Below are 22,213 nucleotides of genomic sequence, written 5' to 3'. Positions count from 1 at the left end.
AAACAAGAATTTGTTCAGCGGTTAAAAATTGCATCTTGCATCGCAGAATTATTACAAGGATCTTTCAACCTCTCTCGCTTTCTAAAACTTTCTTAAATGTTCTTTCAAATGCACCGCACTAAAATAAGAAACGTTCTGTTTCTTTTCCGTTTATTTTTTAGCAAAATCGCAGCTCTGTGGGGCATTTGAACAAATTTTGTATCTGCTGCACAGCCTACATAGCATAAAATGTTTCTTATTTTACAAATTTTCATTGAATTATTACACGTCTCCTTCAGTGTTACCCAGTAACATGTTTGACATTAACATCAAACTAGTGCGGATTTTAACTTTGATACTCAGCTCGAAAATAATCAAGCAATCTATAACTTCACTACTTCATTTAAACATTTCCTTCTTACAACTAAAATGAGAAAAGAGAAAAAACTTCATTTTCGACGATAAATTACGTCAATTTCCAATATCTCCTAAAGTCTCATGGCACCTTGTTTAATACCATGAGCAATATTCTTGTGCTGCACGACAGTTCCACCCAATTATCCACGTCCTCCCCTAAGAAATATCCATGGGGAACATTTCTTGTTTGGGAAGGATATGAGTTGAAAGTTTCATGGCGATGAACTTTCCACGAGAAGATATATCCTTTACAATAAAAGCCTAACTATGATTATGAGGTGACTGTACCTTGCTCTTGAGGGTGAAATCATCATCCAGTGTTTTCATCTTGTGTTCTGTATCTGTTGTCATCTGTCTGCTCTTTCTGCTCAGCGATTCCTGCAGGTCATGAACCTGCGATCTATATTTCTTCAGTTCCCTCTCCAATGACAGCTTCTCTGTCTCCAGTCTTTCTCTCTTCCCCCATTCTGTGGCATTTTCAGATTGCATCTTTTCCAACTGTCATTGACAAATGATACAATTTGAAATCAATAAAAAATATAAAAAAATCTGAAAATCCAATTAGTGGGGGGAAAAAAACTTGTTGTCTGCTCTATGAAAATTGTTTTTTACAAATTATTGTATTCAGATTGTGATTGTTGTTTTACTAGTGTCATATAATTTTCATCAGGACTTTGACTAGCTTGGTGCTGAAAATGTTCAAATAAATAATAAATTTGCTTTTCATATCATGTTTATTTTTCTACTTGATGTACTCTACATGGACACCCATATTCTTTTGTTCCTTATATCATGCATTTACGGTATGGTTGGTTACACAATAAGCTGTTTTTGCTCCTTCTTACTTGTAAGTCCCCCCCCCCCTCCCCAAAGAAACAAAATGCCATCAATTAAGGGTTGATATGTTAGTTGGTATAGCACAGGACTTGTAACCCTGAGGTCATAGGTTTGAATCCAGTTCTACCCAAAAGTTACCTTTTCTCTTTTCAAATTGTCATTAAAAATTTCCCAATCAGATTTTTGTTCTTAATTTTCATTATATATTCCAAAACTTACTGGTTTGGATATTTACGAGTGACGAGCTTACCTGTCTCCTCACAACCTTAGCACCTCATTCTACCGTGCCTATAAAGTCCTGGTAAAATAATAACACTGTGCGCCCTCTATGACCAAACCCCCCCCTCGGTCACTCCTCACTACTCATGAGACCACTCCTTAAAAGTGGCCTCACGGTCACCGAAATAGGGGTGGCCAGAATCCTCTGGCCACCCCCAAGGACTCCCGTCGACTAAACTTCTCAAAGGTGAGCCCTTAACAAAAGGCACTGATGCCTTCCTAGCAGGGAGAGTGTAATCCTCCCCGCCGCAGCGGGTAAGGGGGGGACAATCTCCTGAGCCCTGCAGGCGAAACTACCCCTTTTCCTAACAAGGAGCCTCATCCTGTAAAGGCCCAACACTTGCTAACCCTAAGACAACTTAGGTGAGTACGCATATGAAAAACACAGGGTACAAAGTTACCCTCACCGATAGACCTGGCCGGTGAATCTTAGTAGTTGTTGGCTCTGTCTATCTGGTGTTGTGCTTGGAGTCGTGAGCCTAGTCGAACGACTGCTCCCCCGTCCGGCTGTGTCCCACCCCCCCTCGGGGGAGGGAGGCGGGAATGGAGACAGGTAAGCTCGTCACTCGTAAATATCCAAACCAGTAAGTTTTGGAATATTTACTTCGCTCCTCGCTTACCTGTCTCCTCACAACCTTAGCACCGAGTGGCACTGCCCGATGGTGGGAGGCCCGAGGGGTGGGACCAAGTACCAACCGGACCTCCCATTGCCGCGCTACCAAAAGCTGCCTCGGCGTGTGGAGTGTCAGGTAAGTAACAGGCGACGAACGTAGTTGGTGTTTTCCACGCTGCCACCTTGAGGATGTCCTGTATCGGGATACCGGCAGAGAGAGCTGTGGAAGCCGAGGCCCCACTGATGTTGTGATCTCTTGGCCGGGTATCCCCCCATCGTGAACAGGCGGATCATCTCTACTAGCCATCGGGATAGGGTATCCTTGGTGGCTGCTGTTTAAGGTGGTCGTGGCAGGATGAAAAGGGAGGTTGTTTGTCTCAACTTCTCTGTCCTGTTTAAGTACCACTTCAGTGCCCTGACTGGGCACCATCGCTTGTCCTCAGCCAATGATGAAAGGGTTTTGATTTCCGGAAAGAAAATGTCCCCGGGCAAGAAAGTCAAGGCCCGGTTCCTGGCAATAAGGGACGGGTCTGGAACCGTCCATGGCCCTCGAATCTGATGTGATTCTGTTTGGTTGTTAGGGTTGGAGGTAACTCCTTCACGCTGACGCTACCGCAATGACGAAGAGTGTTTTCTTTGTAAGAGCAGCCAGGGAAGCGTTCCCCGTTGATTCGTACAGCGGCCCTGCCAGGGCATGCAGCCCTGCTGAGGGCCCCGCAGAGGGGGCTAACTGTCTGACTCGTGGACGGCGATTAGCCATGCCTTTGGTGAGCTGGTCAATGTCTGGGCTAATGCCCAGCGTGGAGCAGTCTGGAAAACCAGACGTCCCCGTCTGGGGCCTGCGTGTGGGACCTGCGGCCTGGGACCCGGGGTCCGGAGGGAGCCACTAGGATGAATTTACCCTTGGAGCTGCGAATCTTCCTCAGTATCTGGCTGATCATGCCAAAGGGGGGGGGGGAAGAATTTAAACCTCTGGTCCGTCTCAAGGCAGGGACCTGGCGCTATGTGGAAGGCTGCATGTGGGACCGCCTGTTACAAAAGATGGGCAGCCCATTGTTGCCCTTTGTCGTAAACAGGTCTATCAGAGGTATGACGAACATGTGGAAAACCCTACCGCATTGGTGAGGGTCTCCCATGCCAGACGGCACAATCTCTCTGCCCTGGTGCCACCCTGTCTATTGATGTAGCTACTGTACAGTATGCCACCACCATCGTGTTGTCTGCGAGGATGGTGATCAAAGTGCCCTGTACTTGGGCTTGGGAGGGCTCCAGAGAGCCCCAACCCCACAGTCCTGAGAGCGAGGCGAAAGTACATGAAACCTGGTTATCTTTGCAAATAGAGTGTTGGGGCCGATCCTTTGCCCTGCTGACGCCACTGTGGTGCAGGAAAGTGGTTTCTCTGTATATGCTGCTAAAGAAGTCAAGGACAGTGGCCTGTATGATGACCTTGTTAGCGCCTGCAGTACAGCAGCACTCGCAGTACTGCTTGCAGTACCACAGTACCGCTGATGACCCCTTTAGTTATCAACCAGTTGCAATCAGAAAACCTCTGAAGAAAAGTAATGCCTTGATGATGTAGACCTAAGCTGTACCCTGTAGGGAGGTTTAATGGAGGTTCTTTCCATGAAAAATAATATTAATAATAATATTGAGGGTTGAACTGCGCCGGCCTATCTATCGATAACGAAGCCAGAGGCGCTAGCAATATTACCCTGGTCAACAATAACCTGTTAAACAGAGAGGAATCCCTCCTGGATGGAAAGACGCAATGGAGATAAAGTGCCTTGCCCAAGGAAACAACAGAATGATCTGGCCAGGACTAAAACCTGCAAGCCTTAGATCACCAGTACACTGCCTACACCGCTTGACCACAGTGCTCTCCAAAAATTGAGTACTGAATGGATAGTTTGCTTCATCAGTCTTAATCAATGCTACAGCTGCTATGTGGCTTTTACAACTACAGTATATGTATGTATTTGTGTATGTAATTTAGATCATCCTGCAAGTAGGAACTTGTGAAGAAACCTCATTGGCTTATCAAAGCCGCAAGCTGACCAAAGTCAGTCTCGTACATTCATATTTAATTATGAGTAATGAATAATTAATGACTATGAATTGTCAACAGCTCTGTAACTGGACAACATACATTAATCTTGGGGTGACTTGAACCGGGGACCTTTTGATTGGAAGGCACCGGGTTTAACCACTGAGCTAACTAAGCTACAGCCCTACTCACCAGGAACAAACTCCCAACAGGGGATGTGTAGGGTGGGTTTGTAGAAATTCCACCTCATAAATCCTGGCTGTTTAACGGAGTCCAGGGAGTTACTCAGCAAACACAAAGGCGTTACTAAATGTTTAGTCTTTTGCTATGATAGCGTTATTAGAGGTGTAAGAAATATGTTACCGAAACCCTTTAGGGGCTATTATTTCAAACAATTTCCGTTAAGACATTAATATAACATTAATATAACGTAATATCTCATAGACATCTTATGTCAACGTTTTATCAACACCACATTTAACGTAATAAACACGTATTGAATTTTATGATAACGTACCCGTTACTTCTCAAATCTCTTCCTGTCGAGATGTGTCCATTTCGTAGTGCAGTAAAGGTTTCCAGCTTCCTATTGAAACCACCTAGCGCCTAGGCTAGTCAAGACTAGGCCATCAGGTGCTACGAAATGCAACTCTGCTTAAGATGTCGGAACATCGAACATTGTTCATGAAGCGCATGCTGTATGTTCGGAGCGTGTTAGCGCTTGTAACTTGCTGGGGTTGTATCGTACCCCTTTTTCAACTTACTAACGCGTTTGTCTTGGTAATTCACCAAAGAAATAGGGAGAAAGGCTTATTCCATAGGATCGCTCACGTAGTCGATAGCTCGTTGCAGTAAAAGTTGAGCTTACACGTGTCAAGCCAGGTGACTGCTTGGCCCCCCCCTCCTCTCTTAACAAATGTGCCACGTTGTACCTTTTTTTCTGGCAGTTTGCCAAGGATCTATGAGCGTTATGTTTCCTGGCACTTTGCCAAGTCTCGAGAAAGTTCTCTTCCTAGCAGTTTGCCAAGGTTTTAAAGTAAACGGAATACTGTACGTCATGAGAACCGATTTGAAACCCCTCAACATGTTCTGGAAGTGGGTTCGCCAGTGTTTTAAACGACAGTGTTTTAAAACACAAGTAAGATTTTAACCTAGGCAAATGGCGATGAATTATGATTAGAGAGGAGTATAATTAGCGAGGAGAATATGACCCGTGAGTGTCTGCAGGTACTCGATAAATAAACACACATTTGGGATGTGTAGTGGTAGCGGTGTTTTTCCGCAAATGATTCGAACCTGTCGTCGCCGCTCAAGCTGCTAGTTCCGGGGGGGGGGGCACTCCCCCTATTCTGGGAAGCGGGAGTAACCGTCCTCTGTAACCCCGAAATCTAGGGGTCGACCTCGTCGTCTAGGCGGACAGGTTGACCGACGCTCTGCAAACCAGGTCGTCCTTGCCGGGGAACAAATCAGGTTCCATTCTTTGGTCTGGGATTGATCGTGGTGTCGCGGCTGGGCTGGCCGTGGGTTGCGATCGCTCCTCGAAACCGATGTCTGTGTTCGGTGTCTGGGGATAAGTATTTCTCCCTTTGCCGTGGGGACCTGGCTCGGGGCTGGTTCTCTTTTCGGATTGGGCGCTTGCCCCTGCTACCCCGTTCTGGGGGCCCGGCATTGGTAATCTCGTCGGTTCCCGGCCTCAGGACCGGCCGCGGCTCCGGTTAGGGGGGCTGCGGGCCGGGCTTCTGCACCTGCTACCCCGTTCTGGGGGCGTAGCAGTTGTTAATCTCGTTGTAAATGTTGTTGTGGTTGTAAAAGTTATTGTAAATGTCGCAGTTGTAAATGTTGTTACTCTCGTAGGCTCCCGACTTCGGGACCAGTTTTGGATCCTGTTTGGAGCTCTGCGGACCGGGCTTCTGCCCCTGCGCCCCCGTTCTCGTCGGGCCCGGGCCCTCCGGAGCCAATCTCTGAGGACCCAGCGGTCGATTGTATAGCTCTGGTTCCCGGCTCCGGGGGCAGTCTCGGATCTGGAGTGAAACCTCGGTTCTGCCTTCCCTTCAAGTCTCGCCGGACCCGGGGTCTCGCCGGACCCGGGGCCTCGCCGGACCCAGGCTCCCGGAGCCCGTCTCTGTGTGCGTGCCACGCCGGGTACCACCACGCCGGTACTCCTCGACCCGGACATTCTGTCCTTTCCGGTGGGATTTTTTTTTTTTTTTTTTTTTTTTTTTTACTCGCCGGACCCGGGCTCCCGGAGCCTTCTATGGGACCGGCTCCGTTTCAGCGACCCCTCGGTCGTACTCTCTCTCTCGGACCCGAGCTCTCCGTGGCCTGTAGCCCGCGCTCCATGGGTCTCTCTTGCTACGACCCGGACTGAGACGTTGCCTCTAGCCCGGCCGAGCCGTGCCTCTTCTCAAGAGGTCTTTTCTTGGCGGGAGCCTTGCTCCTGCCCTTCCCTCTGGCCGTAATCAACCGGACGTCGCCGGGACCGTTAGGGGTACTCTTTGCTGCGACCCGGACTGAGACGTTGCCTCTAGCCCGGCCGAGCCGTGCCTCTTCTCAAGAGGTCTTTACTTGGCAGGAGCCTTGCTCCTGCCCTTCCCTCTGGCCGTAATCAACCGGACGTCGCCGGGACCGTTAGGGGTACTCTTTCTCTCTCTCTCTACCTCTCCTTCGGCCCTCTCCTGGCCACTTTCCTCCACCTCTCTCACCACTTCTCCCTCCTCCTCTCTCTCTCTCTTGTCTCTCCTACATCTTTTTCTGGGGCACCGATGGCCTAAGGAATCAAGTCCAGCCTGCCCTAAAGCTTGCTTCTTAGACTCGTAAGCCACTGGTCTATCTAGTGCCACTGGGCTGGCGAAAAATTTATGCAGACCAGGCATGGGTCCCGTCTGGTGTAGGTTCTACACTTAGGACACAAATCGTGTTCGACCCAGGTTCTGCCTGGCCGAAACATCAAGTAGTTAAAAAACTTCAGCTGGTTACGAGACATACTAAAACGCTCGAATTAAGGAAAGACTAACTCTTAAGCTTACGGAAAAATGCTAACTAACAAGAGAACGGGAGATAACGGGAGGTACATAACGGTGAGTAGAGGTACGTAGCGTAACCTAGCAACGGCAAAATACGAAAAACGCTACGAAGTGGCCTAACAAAATCAACACAAGCTGAAAAAGAACATGAGAGAGCGAAATATAGAAGAAGAAATCGTGAATAGAAATACAATGTAGACATGCTATGAACATGAAAATACAACGACACGCCTATAGCGTGGGGAAGGAAAATGGCGGGAAACCTAGGCAGTTCGCGGAACTGCTACCCCCGCAAAAAACCTAAGGGCGGAAACGCACTAGGAATAAAAACAGTCCCCAAAACCCTCCCTTTCAACAAAAAAGGATACTTATCGGGCTGGAAAGGACTGCAATACTCCTAAGAATCCGAGGAAAGAAACTTCCAAAGATCGCTAAAGAAAACCAAGACGAAATCCAAGGGAAATATATCCACAAGAAATTCACGTGAAGACACTTTTAATGGTAGAATGAGTAGTGAGGAGTGACCGAGGGGGGGGTTCGGTCATAGAGGGCGCACAGTGTTATTATTTTACCAGGACTTTATAGGCACGGTAGAATGAGGTGCTAAGGTTGTGAGGAGACAGGTAAGCGAGGAGCGAAGTAAATATATAAAACATGAAAAGCAGAATTTCTTTCAAGAACCCTTCCGTGCCATTAACAGGGCTGTATCACATGAACGAGTGTGTGGTCCCTGGTAACACAATGTGTAAGATACTGTGCCCTGTAACTGGTATCCCAGCACCCCCCCTCTTTCCCCTCCCCAGCCAAAAAATTGTCTGCTAGAGATATCCACAACCGTACAGCAAGATAGATCACTCCGTATAGTAATAGTGACATAACTAACTGAAAACAGCTCTGTAGCCAATAAATTTCCAGATTTATTTTCCAGAATTTATTTTCTAATTATCCCAGTCAGCTTTCTGTTTATGATTTACTTATATGCTGATAAAATAACTTCCATGAAATATTACACACTTCCCAAGAATCAATAAAGATTTACTTCATACTGGCTTCCAGCTTATCTGAACTGAGTCACAGAGAAGTCTTATCAAGAATTATAGAGTCTTAATATGGGAATGACTCAACCAGTGAAATCAAAAGTATCATCATAGTAAATGACATACGGTGGGCATGCTGCCGTGTGCTACGAGTATGTAAAAAGAAATGTTCCCATCAGTACAGAGAGCTAATAGAAGCATTAGACAGCTATTTCACAAATGAACATGTATTTCAGGTTTCATAGGCTCAAGACAATAACCGCTAAAGACACCTATTTTATTCTTGCATGTTAAGTTAAATTTTAAGGCTTAAAATGACCTTGATCACAGCAAAAATATATATGTGTGCAATTTAAAGGGCACATGCATTTCAAGTCAATGTTAACTTTGCCTGTCTTTTCGTTAATTTCAAAGGCAATACCATCAAATACTATATTACTCTCTACTTAAGTCAATGACCTCAATCACAGCTTTACACAAGACACCGCAGCTTTCAAAATGACTTCTAGTACTATTACATTCCAGGCTAGCCCAATGTAACACTGAATAATGGGAACATAATATTGACTAACATGCAACACATTTCATAACAGGTAAAGGTCAACTTAAAAGGCAAATTTCATTGGACTAACCTTTGAGTGTAATATTATTTTCAAAAGGACAAGCTTCAGTTTGCTGCATTGTATTTGTAGCTTTACCAGAAACCACATATATATGCAAAGTGATTACTCATTTTAAGGAAAAAATCCAGACTAGCCTGATGTAACCCTGGCACATGTGTGAAATCTACAATCCACAAAGATATATTATATTTCTCAATAATTTTCTATACCTGTCACTTCTCTTGTCCTACTTATTTCCCCCCCCCCCCTCCTCATTTTCATTATAATGTCATCAATACATTTTCTACTCTTAATTCAAGACAGCTTCAACATTTCTCTTTAGTACCTCATGATGAAATAAGAGTCCATATAATTATATATGCAGTTGTAAGCCAATCCAAATTCTGACATTGCCTGGTTCATATAAAATGCCGACAAGTTAAGTTCTGTAACATTTGTGTACTCAGCTGAGATTTCTATTTTTTTTTTCAATTTGTCTTAAATTTGCTTAGTCATCTTCTTGCAAAGAGTTTCATCAGATATGACATTAAAGCCGCAAGGCTAATAATGTTTTCCCCAAGACATCCATTAGTTCCAAGCTCACAGTTTCATCTTTCAAAATCTTTCAAATTTATTATCTTAGCAGGGTTTGTAATTTATTAAAAATACATATATGGGGTTGATGCCATTTGCCATGCTGGGTTTGATGGCAGAAATAAGAGTAATGGTAAGAAATTTTATATTTTCTTGACTGCTATTTGAGGAGTGGGGGAGAAGGGGAGTCCAACCTGACAGGAGAAAATTAAGTGGAGATTCCATTACATGAATCACTTTGGGTTTTATGATGATAGAAATCTCTAAAATTCCTACTTAATCAGGTGTTGAGAATGACACAATAATTCAACCGATGCATCCATTTTCTTTCTTCTTTTTGTTTCAATGTTCAAGTAGTCTATCCCTGAGGTGGCAAATTCTAATTAAAAGCTTCTGGGAGACACATTAGGAATGTCTATAAATTTACATAACTCTTGTGAGATGTAACACTTTTTTAAATCTATAGATTGTTACGGATTTAATCCTAAAATGTCATAAGTATATGTCTGCACCTGCTTTCTTTAAATTGTATAAAACTGCAAAAACTTGCATCAAATTTACTAATGCAGTAAACAGTCATATCTACCTATCCCCTGGCTTCTTCCCTCAAAATAATGCTATGGAGTTACAAGTCTTGAATTGCATTTTGGTAAGGATTTGTAAAACACTTTTTTGCTGTTATTATTGCAGTACATGTGCATTTGACATGTTTCCTGGCAAAACAATATATTTTTGTATTTACTAAATAATGAGTCCTGTTAATACCTCCTTCCTCAGGTCAGCAATCCTCCTGTCCATAGTATAACGAACATTGGTCTCATCTTCAAGGTCAGAGGTCAACCTCCCAACTTCCTGTTGATGTGCTGTCCTCATCAATGACAACTAATGGAGAAATTAGAAAAACAACGGAAAAGTTATTAAACTGATTAAACCCTGTCCAATTTAATTACTAAGATATTATTGATGAACTTGATGCTTGGATATCAATTTCTAAGAGTGAGGATCTGAGGGCAGCATATAATACTAGATGAAATGTCATTACCTAGCGACGGGGTGATTCAGACATTTAAACATTTCGATGGTCTCCCCCAATTAGATTAAATCTTCAATTAGATTAGGGCAAGTGTCAATGAACATATCTTGTACTGAGTTAGCTTTGTACTGGGTAGAACAGATGACAGGGTTGAGATACTCGGATAGCAGTACAGAGAGAAGAAACAAGCGTGAACACCATTGGTTTGTAATAATTTTGGTTGTTATTCTGCGAAATTCTTGACACACATTATGAGTACATGTTGTTCTTAACAGTCCTGACTGATGACACATGTCCATTATTTTGGTATCCATGGAACTTTAATTTTTTATTTAATGGCAGCTAACCTTTACGTTAATAGTAACCAGGAATTCAAACATTTCCAGTTTTTCTACATCATTACAAATGGTTATCATACTTACATAGAAGAAACCATCTTAGCAATGTAACATGCCTTTTGTAAAAGGACACTCCTCTTTAACAAACTTAAAAACATACATTCTTTCATCTGTTCTCCTCAAACCATCTTCTGAGATTGGTATTAAAATACCTTCTCTTATTAGACTGATCCACTCACCTCCTTCATAAGTTGTTCTTTGGCTTCTACTAATTCTTCATGTTGGTTTTTGGTACTAACTACATCTTGCTGCAATCTTCCGATTTCTTCCTGTAAGGCATCTTTCTCTCTACAAAGGAACAAGGACAGTATATGACTTTTATTAAACATGAAATAGTTTGGTAACAATATATAATTTCAAGTCCTAAAATCAAAAGTCTACATCTAAACATTCCTATAGGTCTAAATTTATTGAAAGTAAGAAAGGAAGCAAAAAAAAAAAAACCCAAAACACTAGGTGGACAGTTCTGGGACCACTCAAACAGACTAAACACTAACTGTCATACTGCTGTAACTCACTACCGAACATCATGTGACTAGTTAGTCACAGGTCATGTGACACATCATGTGACTTTTTACTCTCTGGATTATATTGTGATCCTTTCTCTAGTTTATGTGACTACTCTATTACAGTGCTCCTAGGAAATGGAACTACAGTACATCTGTAGTCTGGGCATGTAACATGGCCAGTCCCTTTTAATGATTCCTTTTTCCCCCCTCTTTTTGCATTTGGCAACTTTACCAAACCTTTGACTGATTTCAAGCTGTTGACCTACATTGTCAAATGGGAATTTAGTATAGCAGTGTACCAGACAAAATGATCAAAACCAACTTTAAACAGCCGAGTAAAGAAGTGGTTATCAAAGGGAAGAACTATGCTTTAAAGCAGTAATTTTTCATAGGATTTGCCTGAGACAAGACCTCCCAAGGTAATAAGGATGTATTCATAAGCAAAGCTTATCAATCCTTCTATTCATCCCTAGAAGCAGTCAAGGGAATTGTGAATAATGCAACAGTTTCTACTCTTCTGTCAGTACAGTAACTGCTTGGTTGCACAACTAGCTAACAATGTGTACAGGGTATTAAAGTACTATGACAATACTGTATGCAGCAGCAGTAGAATGGGGGAAAGTGTTGTCCAGTATCCACATATGTATCTTCATGACTTGCGAAGGAAGCAATTATCAATAGATGGATATTATAATGCACATAATGAGAGCCTTCGAGCAGAAGAATATAATCATGTGACTTTACACCATTAGAAAAAATAGCCACTAAATATGCTACTACTTTTGCAATAAAAACACTACAATAATATTGCAGTTCCAATTTCACAGACATATGGACTCATGGTGGGGGGGGGGGAGGGGGGAAAGACAGACCGGAGAGGAGGATTGACTTAATTAAAAGGTGCATTTAATGATTTCATTTTCTGTCTTTTTGCAGCCGATATAACTTCGGAGAGGATGCTTATTCAGTTCTATCTCCACTAACAGTCGTTAACAGTAGATTCAACAGAATAACTACACATTATAAACATTCTCACTACTTTTCAATTGGGTTTTCAGGCCAACAGACAGCTCAGATACAAGCATTGAAGGTCTCCTGGGTGTCCTGATACTAACAACTTACAGTTTATAAAAGATAAAGCCCACTTCAGATCAAGTTTACATATATAATCAAGAGTAAGACACATCTCCAACAATTACTATCTCAACTAAAGCGACACACTGTCCCCTAAGATCTCCGTCATTTCAATTCCACGCAAATTTCTCTCCGTGCCATCATTCCATAAACAAATTTCCTCCCAGTTGATGATAGTAGTTGGTATAAACTTACTTTTAATACCTAAGTAAACAGAATGGCACAGTTTACTGGATGATAAACACAGTGCGTTAGTCATTCGACGGCTGCTTACATTAAATATCATCTTTTATTTAAAAGAAATGTAACTTTATCAGAAGGCCACCAATGTCTCCAGCAGATATCCTCCGCTAACTGCCAAAGCCAATTTGGGAGATTACTCATTCTGGCGATTCTTCCATTAAACAGAAGAACATGTACATCTATGTATGTAGCTTGACTTGGGGAGATCGAATACCCAGTGAATTTACATGTAGAGGAAACATAAGATGCTGTGGCAGGTGGTTTGTACAGAGAAAATTCCAAAAAGAGGAAACAAAAAAACAAAAAAAAGGAAAAAAAGTACCCCCAAAAAATATTTAAAGTTACGGAAATGGAAATAAACTATATTATTAAAGTAGATCTAGATTAATTGGAATGTGATCATCCATGGAATTAGGATTAAGTACAGTATAAAACAAGGAAAAGGCAATGTACTTTCTCTCTACATCCAATAGTTGGAATATGTATTCAGTACACTGTAGGTCTCTTTGGGCTGGGTTCTCATACTGTAATGCAGTACATATGTTCACATATATTGCACATTGTTGCATATTGTCAATTTGCTTGCATAAATATAGTCAGTGGTATCTTTAATATATGTGGCATCTATTCCTTTAAAGAAAAGTCACCCATGGGCATGAAATTAGACAAAGCTTCAGTAACTGTGTTGAGACCACAGAGACATGTCAATATGTGTCTCTTTTACACCTGGGACTTGGCTTACCTCAAGTGGCCAAATAATTTTTTGACATGACTAATTTGCAAACAGGTACGAATAAACTTTTCACGTGCCTTTGATAGTAACAAATTGTGATGCATTTATGCCTACTGTATTCATATCACCAGTAAGACAATTGTAAAGCTCATCTTCCTTGAAACCGGGAAACATATCAAATTTTAAATGATTTTTAACATGTTCTTGAATGATAAATCCTTGGGAGTATTATATTGTTATTAAAAATTGTGATCCCACTTCACATTCTGGTTAAACCATTATATGGCCAAATGCTTCTAAACTGCCGGTATCTGTATAAAGTCCAATCTGTCTTTCCTTTTGTTTAGTGTAGTTTTTCAGTGCTTTCTGGATACAGTGAATAGAATAATTGTGCAAGACTATATAAGATGTATACAAACAATGCACACATCGGATCGAATGTGTTAAGCCATGTGATGCTACCTAGTCTGTAGACAGAAACAAGTTTTGAGGATCATTTGATCCTTACTTTTCAAATCATTGATATACAATTACACAGAATCACAGTAAAACCACTATTTTATGCACCAAATTTTAAGTATTGGCAAACCCTTCAAGTTCAAACACATGTGGCTTAAATGTGGACTTCCTGCACAACATACCTTGAACATTAAATAACCTGGTACTGGTAGATATGTGAGACTGGAACATTCTTGACCCGCCCCTCCCATTCCCCTTTCCCCTCAATCCCTGATTGTTTCCCATCATGTCTACTGCAAGACTTATTCCTACACCAGATGTGCTTCAGTAACCATAGATAATAAAATGTGTGGTAAGAAATGAACATAAAATATTCCAAACTACCAACATAATACTCTTTCAACAACAAAGAAGTAAGAAAACAGAGAAAACTAGAAACACATTTCATTCTGTTTGCTCAAACATTTATGCTAATACTAGAAAGGAAATTTTAACCAGTAAAATCTCACATCACTGAAAATAGCTTCAAATTTCAGTATTTATTCTACAATGTTCATTCCAAGATACAAGAAAGAACCGAAAGGCAAAATCTTTATGAGTAATACAATTCCAAGAACACCCACTACTGAACTTCCCTCCAACTTTATCAGTAATTACAGCAAATCCATTGATATCTTGATACCAGGATACAGAGGAGGGAAGAGGTTACAATACTACAGTATAGTCATAATCAAACTAACTCATCTCACTGGATTGTCAACTTTATGAGATCATAATCTCTGAAATATGATAGCGGAATCCCATTCCATCAGGGAAACTGGACTCTGTTGTTAATACTAAATGATTAGCGGAACCGGGCAGATCGTGACGACAGATCGTCTGGGCAGAATGTCTAAGTAGGCTGCATTGTGCCCCCCCATGCCCCCCCCCCATGCATTAAACTGGACTTCATTAATACAGTATTACAGTGTAGTCCAGTCAACGGCAATCAGTCATCTTTAAGGACATACTGTACACTCCATAGTTAAAACAAGTTCAGTTCAAGTGAGTCATTGATGGGAAAGCAAATAAACGGACTATGGAGAAGAAAAGACACCCAAAAGTGTCATAAAGAAGCACAGTTTTCAATCTTGCATGGCTTTCTAGGACAGTTTGAGGAGCAGGAATATACATTAGTTGAGTAAATTACCATTTCATATTTTTATGGTACATTGAGCTATGTATACACTGACTGTATACAGTTTGTTTGCTCAGGTTATGATTATTCATGAAAGCACTAGTGGGTTTTATCAGTCATCTTCAGGAAACACAATCCATCTAGACTTCAAATATAATCTCCTCTCTGAGTCATATCTGGAAGAGAATGAACTAAGAGACCAAAAATATGCCAAAAAAAGTATAAAATAAGTATTTCATAAGTATAAAATATGAGCAAAGGAGATTACAAAACTTTGTCATTGTGCTGCACCTGGGATCATTTTTCCAGAATTGTTCGATTTCCCAGAATTGTTCGCTTCAGTATAGATTGCACTGGTACCTCTGTACTACAAACCATTGCATACTTCACATCATACCGCATTATGTCTTCACATTAACATGCACATAAATATTCACAAAGATCCTGAAAAAGTGCTGCATGCTCCGGGTTTTGATTATATACTAAACATACGACTCACTGCACTTATCTAATGTTCAGTCCTGTCAATCAAGCTGCAGATATTAAGTAATGAATCATTCATGTTATACAGGCAAACCTTATCCTTCATCACACATGGTATTTTGAATTCTCATTCATTTGGCCCACTTGAAATTTTCTGCTCTAAAAAGCAAGCACTGGAGAAGCTGCCAATGCTCCCAATAGTATTTATATTATAGATCTGCAGTACAGTGCATTCCTTCTGTGACTGAGGCAAGTCTCATTACCTCTATAGCTTCAAATTCATTCAGTTGATGGATGATCTTATTAATTTACTGAAGCTAGTGAACAATGCGAACTAAATCCAACAGAAGTAGGTGAACAATTCCCTAGCATATAAACTGTATATTATAATGGACAATTTTTTTGTTTGACTCAAATATTGTTCCCTAGCACAGTTACAGTACATACGATGGACTTGTAAGTTGTATGATATCAAGATTCTTAAGCCCGGGTCACATCTGCGCGATTCAACACGCGATTCAACTCGCAATACAATTGAAGTTGAATCGCGTAGTTAGACACGGGTATCAACTTGTTGCGCAATAAAAGTTGCACCGTTGATTTGGGTTGATTTGCAATAGAGCAATGTCCTAATCAGCGCAACTTCTTTGAAGCAACTTTTCTGATGCGCGTGATTTTAGTTGCAAGTTGAAACGCGTGTTGAAAAGAATCGCGCAGATGTGACCCGGGCTTTAGTCTCTCCCCTCATGTTCCTTCCCTGTCCCCTTCAGATCGTCTGCCTTGCAGGCAATTTGCCTTTCCCTCTTTAATGGCAAATGACCAGTTTCAGCACGAAACACCATCACTATGTCGTCAATTCCGGGTTACCGAATAAAAATAAGTAAGCGGTCCCTTCAAAGATCTTATGAAAAATTTAAGGAATTTAAAAAAAAAAAATCAATTTCACCAAGAAAAATTTCTCAACTGTTATATAAATTTCATGGTTCATTCTTCTTGAAACAGGTTAGAGTACAAACAGTGGACTTAAATTGCATCAAGACAAGAGCAGTATACAGATACTGTAAATTGGCAGAATTCCAAAATGGCTGATGTCCAGGATTTATCCATGAAAGTCTGTTCTTCATACCAAATATCCATATTTCAATCACAAACCAATGAATGAACTTGTTATAGTGGCACCTCTACAGGTCTACACCTTGCTCTCGTTCATCAAAAGAATCTTCTGAATGTGAGCTTTTAGGGAGCAATAAACTATGTCCCATAACAGCTTTATTTCATTACAGTATAAACAGAAAGCAGGCCACAATATGATTGAAAGCAATCTTTCAAAACTGCTGCATAAAGAAAAGCATTTTTCATATCTAAAACCACATCTCCTTGAAGGCATACTGTACATACGCAAAGAACACATGTATATTTGTTGCACAGTGAAGATCAACAGAAAGCTACATACAAAGTAGATCTTTTGCACCACTTGGTGAATGACTACTTTCTATGGCATTTGTACAAACCAGGACAGTACCATGAAGTAAAGGTATTTCTAAACTGTTGACAAGAAATTCAGAGAAGTAGTTTTGCATGAAAATACAAAATTGGATGCAAATACAGAATATACTGTACAGTAGTTGATAGTATCCCACAAATAGCATAGCAAGAAACTCCAGTTCTCAAGAATCATATATGTGGCACAGTTTAAATAAATGTGTGGAAGCTACTATATACACATTATTCACTCAATTCAGAAATGAATGATGTCTGTGAAAGTACCCATGACAGACATGCTGTACGTTACATGTGCCAGTACCTATTTTTTTTTGGCGGGGGAGGGAGAGGGAAAGGCAGAGGAGTGAGGGAAGGGGAAGTGGCATAAAATTTGATGGAACTAATATCTAAGATACAGTAATATTAATGGAACAAGGTTTAACAAAAGTGATGCACCGTCGCACCGATGACTGTTGCTGTCAGTACTCCATCAGTTTTCAGGAAATTACTGGTATTCCTCTCCAAAATGACCCTACTCATTGGCAACACAAAATGCTGCAATGCCTTCTAGCTTTTGCTGTCCAACCTGAAATTTAGTTTAGGCCTCAAGGAACTATAATTTTGGATTATATGAGTACTTTTGCCCATCTTATTTTGAACTTATGTATTAAACATTTACACTATCAGTTTCCCATTCCAATTAAACTTTGTGCCATCGCGCCCCTCACTTATATGCTGGTGATGTACCCTACACAACTGTGCCCACCAAAGGGATATATGTTATGCCCCTATTCAATACAACGTCAAGCCCTGGCGATGTCATGAGTGATGCTGCTTATCTTGGTAAAGAGAAGCACTTAACAGACTGATCAGTATCCCCATTAATTAAGGAAGTTGCTTCGTGAGTTCATTCCTCGCCAACGACATCATTGAGCACGAAAAAAAAATCAGATTTGATTGCTCCGAACAGTTGCAACAAAGAATGACATTTATGTTGAAGACATAAATTAAGAGAGAGCTGTTGATCCCCTTCAATATGTGCCTCGTTGGAGATTTATGAGAGGCCAGATACAGTATGTTCACTTGAGAACTAACGATCTTCTGACTCATACAGGTAGGACAAGTTCATGAAATTCTACCTTAATTATAGAGAATGTCTTATCAAATTAGGACAGAAGGAAGATTGGTGTAGACTTGATGACAGTTATCGACCTGCGTAAATCAAACATGACCAAGTGCATAGTACTTGGTGGAGGGTCGTTAGTCTATGTGTCTTCCACGATGATAGCTCGCATATATTAGTCACAATACATTAACATTACAATACATTTTGCCACAAATTATAAAGAAATAGAACCAGAGGGAAACCCCTCCCGGCAGTTACTTGCCTTTAAATACATTACATACGTAGCACAAGAATATTTAACAAGCTAACCCTGGCTGAGTTCATAAGGCTTTAGAGTGTGTGTGACCTTTGATGACCCCAAATGACCTTTGACCTCCACCCAAAACAGTAGGGTTCTTGTAATAATTAAGAGGAAGCTACAGGCCAAATATGAGAACTGCAGGTTTCCTATCTGGAGATATCATGTTTACAAGGATTCAATTTTGACCCCTGGTGACCTTAAATGATCTCTGACCTACACTAAATTGTGTAAAAAAAATACACTATCTAAGGCTATTCTAAATAGCATATGAACTCTTTTGAGGATCCAGTTCTGGAGATTTTTCGTTTTTGAAATTTTCACATTTTGCCCTCTGTTGACCTTAAATGAACTTTGACCTTCAAGCATAACAATAGGGTTCTTGTACAAATTATGGGTAAGCCATATAAGTCAAATATGATAACTGTATAGGTTACCTAACTTGAGATATTGTGTAACTTACAAACTAGGGCGTCACATGTATACACACACGCACACAAACTTGACTGCATAGTTTACTGTTTGATACAGTATGCATCCAAAAGCATCAAAACAAGTAAGAGATTTGAAGAGGTAAATGTAGTTAAAGGTTTTTGGTGAAATACCAAATTTGCTGGTCTCACATTTCGATTGGGTCTTAAAACAAAAAATTGAAAAAAGGGACAAGAAACACTTACTGCCTCTCAATTTGTACTGTCTTGCCCGCCTCTTCTAACTTCATCTGGAGCATAAATGCCTTCTGCTCTAGTTTCTCCTCCTCTGGCGATGGCATCAGAGTCTTATTCTTCTTCTTTGGACTTGATAATTTGCTATCCTCATTTTTTACCTCTGTCAGAATCGTTTTCTTTTCTTCTGGCTTGATTTCTCCTCCGTCAAATACAATGGTACTAGATGCACTGGAGTTTCCTGACGAAGAAGCTTGTACCTTATCGTCTCCATCAGAGAGTTTGACACTGGGGCTTTCATTGTTTGTACCAACAGCAGTACTAGTTTTTACACCCTGATCTCTTTTAGGTTTGGCAGGTCTCCCATTGGCTTCACTACAAGAGCTCTCATACGCTAGCACGGCTCTTTGAAGTTCTGCTACCTGCCTCCTGAGAACATCGTTCTCAGAAGAACACTCCTGCTTTCCTCGTTTAAGTATAAGGCACTCTTTAACAGCTGCCTCTAGTTTTATCCTCAATTGTCTTACTTCCTCTCTGGCTTTATTCCTCTCTGCTCTGACCTTACCCCACTTCTCTCTCCAGTTTGCAGTACAATCAGACCACCATCTCATGGTCTTCTCCATCTGTGCAGCCCTCGCTTTAGCCTCGTCTAACTCCCTCGTCTGGACTTCTAACCTCTCGGTTAGACTCTCCACCGAATTGTAGTGGCCATTGGATTTGTGGCCTCCACTCCCTATGTGTTTAGCAGGAAACACTAGGTCTCCCCCCAGCCCTGGAGGTCCACCTGACATCAGCTTTATATCCAGAGGATGCGGAGGATTGAAAGGGATGTCGTTCAAGAAAATGTCTTGATTTGGCATGATCACATCGCCAGGAAGATTGTTCTCAGCCTCTGATCCAAAATGTGTTTGATGTCGTCCTTCCCCTGTGATCGGCGGTGTCCTGCTCCGACGCTTCTCCTTGGATCTGACTCTCTCCACCGCACCTGCAGAGGAGGGTCTGTCATCTCTCCGTAGAGGACGAGGAGATCCGTTAACAGAACCCTTCTTCATCTTGACATCGAGCCAGTTCTGCATAAATGTAACATCAATGCCATAAATATATTTCCTCAATCAACGTGAATGCTTTTTTCTCCCAGTCAACATTCCCTCAATTTACGGGAAAGCTTCCAAATTCAATTTAGCCCAACACAGCTCGTCATCAAGTTCTCCGCAGTGATGATAACCATCCTCTCCTGAAATGACTCGAGAAGTCTGTTCAGCTCTGTTGGCTTCAAAGTCTGTTTACACTCTCTCTCTCTCTCCCTAGATCTCTGTCTCTGCTTGCTCTATAAGCCAGTCACGCAGCTTATTTCATTTCATTCTTTGGGATTTTACAACTTTCTATCGCTGTTGTAGCCGTCTCCAGTCAAGCATGAGCCTGTAAAATTAAAGGCATAGAGAAATACCATGAATGGGAATAAGTAAAAATCCACTGTCACAGCTTTGATTAATGAGAGATGGAGAGTCCTTTTGGCTGCTTTACATATTTCCGAGCCCTTGAACTTGTTTAATATACATATGACTATACGGCGAATGTTTAAAATGAATATAACACCCTGTCTGTGTTAATAAATCAAATACCGAAATAACAATGGCACAACACTGGGTATTGTAAGATAAATCTACCAGTGCTCTTGTAGGCAGATTGGAATCCAACTACATTAATGGCTTGTGAGATCATTTAAGATCCACACACATCTCATTTTAACTGCAATTAAATATCTAACTAGAATGCAAAAATGCATTGTGGTTTCGATGATGTAACATGAGCAGTTTTCTTCATAAATCTGACGTAATATATAGTGTGGGTGTACAACATACTTGATCTTAGTAATACATTAGAAACAGTTTGTTCTGACAAACAATAAATTCACAATGACACAGGCTGTCCTGAAATGACCATTGACCTCAACAACAGGCTTCTTGTACTAAAGTGATAGATTCATCAACATACTAAACATGACATCTGTCCTTGTTGAAATATTGTGTAAAACATGGTTTACACAAATTGACCCTTGGTTAACTCAAACGACCATTGACCTCTGCAGGCTCCGCCCACAACCATAGGCTATTTGTACTCAATGTGGTACAATTACATACCAAATATGCGATCTGTCCAAGCTTCCCTTGCCATATTATGTTTAGGAAGGTGTGTTAGTGTAGAGAGTGAAGTATATGTTTGGCATTTGTCTTTTACCTCCACCAAAAGCTATGATAGGCTCCTGAAATTTGATATGGTACATCTACAAACCAATATGAGATCTGTCAAAGGTTCCCTTCTCACAATATCATGTTTACAAGGTTTTCCCAATTTGACCTCTGATGACCCCAAATGACCTTTGACCTCCACCAAAAACAATAGGCTTCTTTTACTCACTGTAGTTCTTCTACACACCAAATATGAGGACTGTCCAAGCTTCTCTTCTTGAGATATATCGCATTACAAGGTTTTCACAATTTGACCCCTGGTGACCCCAATGACCTTTGACCTCCACTAGAGCTGATAGGCTTTGTATACTCAATGTGGTACCTCACACCAAACACTTAATTGGTCCGACCTTCCCTTCTTCAGACATTGTGTTTACAAGCTGGGCATCACAAATGCACACACACCCACTCATACATGAATGCAAAGGTTAACATTATCATCAAAACTAAAAAATGTAAAATGCATTTAGTTGATGGACAATCTATAATGCATTCAGGTCAGAAGACAAAATGTAAACAATATGGAGAAAATATGGAGGCTTTAATCATAAAGAATACATCTAAATGTCCTACTTTAGATATTTACCAGCTATTAAACTTACCTGTCTCAACTTTAATAGTCCACTTTCTCATCTACCTAGCCTATAAATCTGTGCTAATCACTTACTCGTTTATAGACGAGATCAATGAGAAAGTGAAAGGCTAGTTATTTCCATGTATAATTCATACATAACATACAATTTCACACATGTTAATTCCAAAATTATAGTAAGAACTAAGCAAATACTTGGCATTTATC

The 22,213-nt window shown here is 41.0% G+C and overlaps 1 protein-coding gene across 2 annotated transcripts in view; it reads right to left on the bottom strand.

The window, feature by feature from the left end:
* LOC139965547 (coiled-coil domain-containing protein 102B-like) overlaps positions 1–22,213 on the bottom strand; it is a 52,223-nt gene that overhangs the window by 23,167 nt on the left and 6,843 nt on the right. For both annotated transcript variants that reach the window (XM_071968032.1, XM_071968033.1), the window contains exons 2-5: positions 19,178–20,584; positions 11,036–11,144; positions 10,191–10,307; positions 685–894 (exon numbers count right to left, since the gene is read on the bottom strand). In XM_071968032.1, coding sequence (XP_071824133.1) covers positions 685–894; positions 10,191–10,307; positions 11,036–11,144; positions 19,178–20,241 — 1,500 coding nt within the window. In that variant the 5' untranslated portion in view covers positions 20,242–20,584. The remainder of the gene's footprint in view (positions 1–684; positions 895–10,190; positions 10,308–11,035; positions 11,145–19,177; positions 20,585–22,213) is intronic.

Source organism: Apostichopus japonicus, chromosome 3 (genome assembly GCF_037975245.1).
Source record: "Apostichopus japonicus isolate 1M-3 chromosome 3, ASM3797524v1, whole genome shotgun sequence".
Taxonomy (NCBI): Eukaryota; Metazoa; Echinodermata; class Holothuroidea; order Aspidochirotida; family Stichopodidae; genus Apostichopus; species Apostichopus japonicus.
This window is presented reverse-complemented; position numbering and strand designations above follow the sequence as displayed.